The 7,411-nt window shown below is 28.8% G+C and overlaps 1 protein-coding gene across 3 annotated transcripts; it reads right to left on the reverse strand.

Annotated features, from left to right (window-relative positions):
- Positions 1–2,474: 2,474 nt before the first annotated feature.
- LOC100797618 (GDP-mannose 3,5-epimerase 2) lies at positions 2,475–5,671 on the reverse strand. Of its 3 annotated transcripts, none has more exons than XM_003554645.5 (7): positions 5,539–5,671; positions 4,702–5,112; positions 4,499–4,592; positions 4,267–4,396; positions 4,013–4,145; positions 3,304–3,511; positions 2,475–2,728 (listed from the first exon to the last, which is right to left on the reverse strand). In XM_003554645.5, the coding sequence occupies exons 2-7, from the start codon at positions 5,109–5,111 to the stop codon at positions 2,573–2,575; spliced, it is 1,131 nt and encodes a 376-aa protein (XP_003554693.1). In that variant the 5' UTR covers position 5,112; positions 5,539–5,671; the 3' UTR covers positions 2,475–2,572. The 3 variants fall into 3 exon arrangements, with proteins under 3 accessions (XP_003554693.1, XP_040868666.1, XP_040868665.1); XM_041012732.1 differs by having other exon boundaries at positions 4,702–5,119; positions 5,539–5,601; XM_041012731.1 differs by having other exon boundaries at positions 5,387–5,600.
- Between the last annotated feature and the right edge of the window lie 1,740 nt (positions 5,672–7,411).

Consider the following 7,411-nt stretch of genomic DNA (forward strand, 5'->3'; position numbering starts at 1 on the left):
TCTAGTTAATTGTGAGGTTTATCAATGATATGTACTTATTTCTCCATGAAAGTGAGTGCATGAGCAATCAACAAAATAATGTATATTCATTGACTAAAAAAATTGTCTTTGAAAAATAATCACCTCTTAAATCATTTAATGGCATGGATAATTTTTTTAAACAAAATAAAATAAAAAAAAAGCATGGGTTTACTAACATCAAGGTTGACACTTAGACATCCCAACAATGTTCAACCCATCACATGCTGCAAACCAAATATTATTAAAGAGGCAAAAAAGTACAATCGAAGGGTATGAGAAACAAAAAATATGTAGGGATCAACCAAATCTAAAGTCAGGTAACACATGTTGTCCCTACTAAAGAGTTATCGGATAAAGACTAGAATAATGTTTCACCATGTCAAGCCCTGAGACATCAAACCAAAATTCGCAAGGGGATCTGCACATTCATTACCCTCACGAAATATGTTTGAGATGATAAACCACATTGAGCAAGTAGCCACCCAACTATTTAGCCAATGGACTCCTAGTCACCAAGGAACCAAATCATGAGATGCATATGCTTGAACAACTAGAGTAGAATGGCACTCTATCCCTAGCTGATTCTAGATCATGTGTAGTCTTGAAATAAAATTAAAATTTATGACAAATCAATTAATCTAACTATATATATATATATATAGGATGAGAAATAATATTATGTATAAATACTTTTAATGTTATGTTTGAACAACTTAAGAGTAAATTTTTAATTTATATATAGTAATTTTTTTAATTAATATATTTTTTATTAATCTATTAATTTTATATATAAGTAATTTGCAAGTATGAGTATATATGTAACCAATAGGTACAAGTGGTATATATGTAACCAATAGGTACAAGTGATTAAAGTTGTTATCGCGTCGAAATGAAATGAGATACATATATTTTTTAAGATGTAGATTTTAGGATAAGTAATATAAAATCTCACCTATTATTATCCCTATGGGACTTAATGTATCATTTTATTTATTTATTTTCACACTATTCTATTTCTTTGAAAACAAAATTAATAGTAATTAAAAAATATAACAATTCTATCCAACATGTATTAAAAATATACCAATAACGGTCGATACAAAAGGTAATAATTTATATTCTTTAATTAAGTAATTTAGTGTAAATTTTGATTTACTTTTAAATATAAAATAAATCATATTAGAAAATAATCCATTCACCAAACATCAATTTGAAATAAAAAAGGTTAAAGCATTTAAGTGTACACTATATCAAGCACGCACTTAGCTAATCTGACTCATAATACTGAACTGAAATGAATCCAGGTTTAAAGCAAAATCGATTACTCGATTGGTTTATGGTGACCGGGGTAATGATGATGAACCCGAAATTTTTATAGCACATATTATTATTTTTATATGTTAATAGAACTGCCTGATAGTTTATAACATTATCAACATAGATTATTTTTTTTGTGTGAATAATATAGATTCGTAATGTGTATATCAATAGTTTTATTTTTATTAAACAAAATTATACTGATTGAAGTTAGTCCAATTATTGTATGATTTTCTTACAGAAATATCAATAAACTGTATATGCAATTTAACAGTAATCGGTAATAATTTGTTTGAATATTATTTTTGGAATCATTGCTGCAAAGAGGAATGGGTTACTGGTATTTTATATTTTTCAATTTAAAGAACCAGAAAGTATATGCCCAAAGAGAAAAGTAGAAAAGGATTACGAAATTGATAAGATAGGGTAAAATACGTTTATAAAATTTGAATATTAATAATATAAATATTTTCCAAAGCTAATGATAAAAACATATTATAATCATTCATTTATTAAATATAATATTAATTAACGTAAACATTAAATATAACTCTGTTGATTAAACTGTATCAATAAATTATTATAAAAAATTTTATACCTGAGTTTTTAAAAAAATTTATACCCGAGTTTAATTCTCATGGATAAGAAATAAACTAACTAATTATATTATGAAAGGATTAAAAGATTATTTTCTACGTTCCTTTTCAATTATTACCGGTGAATCTTGAATTTATCCTTTTCTTTATTCATCACAAGTATTTCTTTTATCACTCTGTAAGACTTGTTATTTTTTGGTCAATATTAATCTTTGTTTTTTTTTTCAGTGTCAATATTCGTCAATAAGATTAACATACTCAATCAGAGATGGCTTAGTAGATTCAAAGCGAGGCCCAAATAAGTGCCCAAAATATTGATAGCTTCGTTGGACCCAAAAAATGATAATGGATGGCTACGGATAATTTATTGCCCAACCAGAATTATTCCTTCTTTTTATATTTTCTTACTTTTTAAAATAACTTAGTACAATAATTATAATAAAACGAAAAAATTATAAGATAGCTTAAAAATGTGAGTTTTTATTTAAAAAATTCCATAACTGTCACAAAAAATTAAGAATTTAATGGTTATGCGAAGCATTTAATTACAAATCATTTTTAAAATAATTGTTATAAAAGTGAACATTTTTAATTACCAATACAATGAAACAACAGAATAAAACTATTTTATATAACATTTATTCTTTGCCATCTGCAGCCCGAAGCGAGCCGAGTTGAACTGGGGCTTGAGTCTGAACCACTTTGGATGATCCATAGCCTGATAAATCAACACCTTCTGCCTTCTCTTTCTCAAGCTGCTCTTTGATCCAAAAGTATGTAATTCTCAGCCCATCCTACAATATGAGAATTGAGATGCTATGAGTTGTGTTTGTGTTTGGTTAACCAGTTAGAATGGTACAAACAGACATTCACATCAATGACACAAAATCCTTGGTTCCTAATTTTATGCTTTGAAAAGTCTGAACTCCCGTTTGTAGTTATGCTTGCAAACGGGTTTCCAAATACACCCTAAAACATACAATCCTGCTGATTGATAAAAAGATCAAAAAACAAATGAGGGGGTAACCAGAAGTAACCCCATAGAAGACAAGAACAACTGCAAAAATCAGACATCCCAATTTGCTAGGAAATCAACACTTAAAAAATGAAGATAGGAAAATACTAGTATAATGTAGGAACTATACTCATTTCATTACTCTTTTCTTGATAATGATCGATCAAATTTGGTAGGAAATTCTTTTTTCAGATAATAAAAGGAAAAATAATTAATTTTACACAACCACATTGAAACGAATACTATGATGGAAGAATGACGGTTAAAAAACCTTTCATCTGAAGTAAGAAATAGGGATAAATTGTATACGGTGAAAACAAGGTGATTTTAACCCCATTAAAATAACAATAATACCTTCAACTTCATAGTTGGAGCCCAGCCAAGTTTCTCTTTGATTAATGTATTGTCTGAATTACGGCCCCGAACACCTTCTGGGCCAGGAATATGGTATATTGGTATATTCTTATCCTCAAAGCTAAGAACAATCTCAGCCATCTCATTCATGCTGACCATTTCATCACTTCCAATATTCACCGGCTCCCGGAAGTCTGATTTAGTCAATCTAAACACAAAAAATGGACCAGAACTGTAATGTTAAATCTTGGCAAGGAATTAGAACTAACTGACAAAAGACATAAAAGAAGCTAACATATGCTTGACTTGTTAAACAGTAGACTGCATTCCTCAATAGAACCAAATAGGGCAAATCTTAATATTTTTATAGTCACTTAAATCCCTGTTGCTTCCATTTAGTTCAGTAAATCTTGATTGAGATAATAATAACAAGGTTTCTGCCCAATTTGCTAAACTGGATTTCACAAAGAAACCTACTTATGAAAATTGCAAATTGAGAATTCTTAGATTATCTTAAATTCTTCAGAACTAGCAATTTCAGAATAGAGATTTTACAATTATTTACATTTATGATTGAGCATGAATGTGGTTCATTTTCAGCATTCATAAAAACACATATCCATAATTTAAATTTTAAAATGAGAAACCCTCAAAATAAGTCATTAATTTAGATGTAATAGTCATTAGCCACAAAATCCGCAAGGAATACCTCAGTACACCTTCAACACACTCATCAATGAAGGTGAAGGATCTTGTTTGCAATCCATCTCCCCACATCTCAAATCGATCTTTGGAAGTAAGTGTCTTGCGACAAAAAGCAGCAGGAGCCTTCTCCCTTCCACCTATATGACAAAACACAAAGCAACAAACTTGTTAAATCCAAAAGGCTACAAAAGAATGTCCACTAGTTTATTGACTCAAATACAACAACTGCAAAAACTTGCAATTCAGTCAAGAACATACCCTTCCATGTCCCATAAGGACCATATATGTTATGGAATCTCCCAATCCGGCACTCAATTCCAAAATCCTTGTTATAATGCTTGCATAACTCTTCTGTTGCAAGCTTCTCCAGCCCATATGCATCTTGTGGCTATAAAAAGTCAAATATTAAATATATCCCTGCTAACCTAAGTATTTTCAAGTGAATAACCAGAATAAGTTGAACAACTAATTAAAAGAATCAGCAACAAACCTCAGCAGGCCAGGCATCAGACTCCTTTAAACTCACATTTGTCTCCAACTGTTTGAATTCCGGATAGATACAAGCACTAGAGGCATAAAAAAACCTTAAAAAAAAATAAACCAAAAAACAAGGATCACTATGTCAGCGACATAAAGACTATATTATGCAATTGAAAGTGACATAATAACACATGTTTGTTCAAAATGAATGACCTCTTAACACCATTGATCCTGGCAGCCTCAATCATGTTGAAGCTAATCATGGTGTTGTTGTACATAATGACTGAGTGGTTGGACTGGATAAAACCCATCCCACCCATATCAGCAGCAAGATTGAAAACATGGTCCACACCCTTGGTAACTGTCAAGCAGTTATCCATGACCCTAAGGTCAACAAGATGGAATTCATGGCAGAACATGTCCTCAGTCATGTGCTCATTCTTCTTCCAATCAGAAGCAATGATGTAATGTCCCTCGGTCTTGAGGCGGCGAGCAATGTGCGAGGCAATGAAACCACCAGCCCCAGTGATGGAAATTCTGAGCTTTTCAGAGGGCCAGTAAGGTTCCCTCTCAAGGTTTTGGTATGTGTATGCTCCATAGTCGGTTGTTCCAGAACTTCCCATGCTGCACACTCCACATGAATGAATTAGTCAGAAACGCATAAAATATAACCAGAAACAACAGTTCCAACATGCAAGTTGCTGTTTTAAGGAAGAACCAGACAGAAAAACACATACGGAATCCTACCGACAGAGATTACAAGAAGCACATACATGCATACCCCCACACGAGGGCACATGGAATGGAACAACATTATAAAAATGCAATAAAATAAATTAAAGGGTGCATATGAAAAATATTAACTCGCCGATACAAATTTTGCAAAAATATTTAGTACCTAAATTGGTGGTCATGGCAGGTAATCAGGTATTAAGATTAAAGAAAAACAAAGTAGGAAAACATGAAGCATGAATGAGACAGTAGTGAGGCATTACTACTTTAAAAGGTTGAACAAAAGAGTCAAAAGAGAGGGGATTTGAGAGGAGATACCTGAGAACTGAAAGTGAAAAAGGATTAGGATTTAGGAGAAGAAGAATGGATACAGGTGGGTTTGGAATGCATGTGTGGTGGGTGTCACTGCTATATATAGAATAGAGTGCCAAAGTGTGAAAGCAGAACCACTCATTTGAATGTCACGTTATTTTGAACATTCGATTGAAACTTCTCATTTTTTTAATCTTTTTTTTTATCATGTTATATCATTTATTTATTTATTTTTATCATATTATATCATTTATCGAAATATCATATCATTTATTAAAATGATATCTTGAGAAAAAAAATTATACACTAATAATATAAAATAATTAATTTATGTTGTGACCATTAAATTTTTATACTTTTACATTATTAAAACATTCTTATTAAATTGTAAAATTATTCACCTGTACTCTTGAATAATTTAACAATATACCGTTTAAGTTTGAACTATTTTTATTAATTTTTGAATTTTTAGAAAACTATTCATATTTTATAATTTAAAATTTTTCATTAATTTTTTCTATAAATACCTTTGACTGATAGTAATTGTTAAATCAACTATTTCAAATAATACTAGTTGTTTCATTAATATTATTAACTAAAAATATAACTATTTAAATAATAATAATAATAATAGTTGTTCTTCATAAAAATGTTATTAATAAGTACATTAAATGCATTGATTAAAGAGTAAATGGATTAAAAGTATTTACTGAAATTGGTCCTATTATTATACTGAAAATGTAAAATAATGAGTATATAATTCGAAAACTAAGTCCCTTTTCTCATTCTTTCAATTAGATATTCTTAATATTCTGCTTTATCTGGTGGAAGTCTATTTCACATACCACGCGCACAATTGACAAAAAATTTTCTCCCCCCGCCATTTAAAACTACCTTCCTTTATATATATGTTTTACACTTAATTTTTTTTCAATCACACATTTCTTTCAATCTATGTATTATTATATACTATAATTTCTAAGTGACTGTAAAATAACTACTTTATATCGTTGATCACTCGACCCTTAAGTTTTTATACTTTTATATTATTAAAGCATTCTCATTAAATTCTAAAAGTATTCACCCTGTACTATTTAATACCTTTAAAATAGGTAGTTTGAACTATAGTTAATAATGTTTTGACTATTTTAAGATTTATTGATATTTTATAATTTAAAATTTCATCTGTAAAAAAAATTCATTATTTTTTTTCTATTTATACCTTTTACTGAAAATTACTAAATCAATTATTTCAAACAATACTAGTTGTTTCATTAATATTATTAATTAAAAATGTAACTCTATCTTTAAAAAAAACAATATTAGTTGTTCTTTATAAAAATGCTATTCATAAGTACATTAAATGAGTTGAAGTATTTACTGAAAGTGGTCGTCCTATATATTATTGCATTAGTGTCATTTTTTTATGTTAATTGCATTAAATGCGTTTTTTTATTGCATTATAACATTAAAATGTTATATTTTGAAACAAATGCTATTCTATACGGTTCATTTCTTAATTATGATTTTTTTATTCGTAGGGATAAAAAATAATATAAATTTTTTTACAATAACTCGTATTTTATTCAAGCAAATTAAACTCCCTTTAACTTCTTAATTATGTTTTAAGTACACTCATTAATGTTCTAATTTTTTTTTTTTGGCTACAAACATTTAAATTTTACAACATTATTTGACGGATTATTATTCTTAAAATAATAAGAAATTAAAAATAAAATAGACTTATTTTCATAAAAAGAAGGCTTAAATGACCTTTTAAGTTCATATAAAATAGACTTCATAATTGTTTAATCTATATACAAAAAGGTTGACAATATTTATTTCATTTATTAACGTTTTACCAATCCAATCTTAAATA

Source organism: Glycine max, chromosome 19 (assembly GCF_000004515.6).
Source record: "Glycine max cultivar Williams 82 chromosome 19, Glycine_max_v4.0, whole genome shotgun sequence".
NCBI classification, from domain to species: domain Eukaryota; kingdom Viridiplantae; phylum Streptophyta; class Magnoliopsida; order Fabales; family Fabaceae; genus Glycine; species Glycine max.

Bases quoted from the DNA above. Each gene is read 5' to 3' on its own strand.
- LOC100797618 (XM_003554645.5), bottom strand. From the start codon at position 5,111: ATGGGAAGTTCTGGAACAACCGACTATGGAGCATACACATACCAAAAC. The intron at 4,593-4,701 runs GTCATTCATTTT...TTTTTTTTTAAG, and splicing joins AGGATCAATGGTGTTAAGAG to GTTTTTTTATGCCTCTAGTG. The intron at 4,146-4,266 runs GTATGTTCTTGA...TTTGTCATATAG, and splicing joins TCCTTATGGGACATGGAAGG to GTGGAAGGGAGAAGGCTCCT.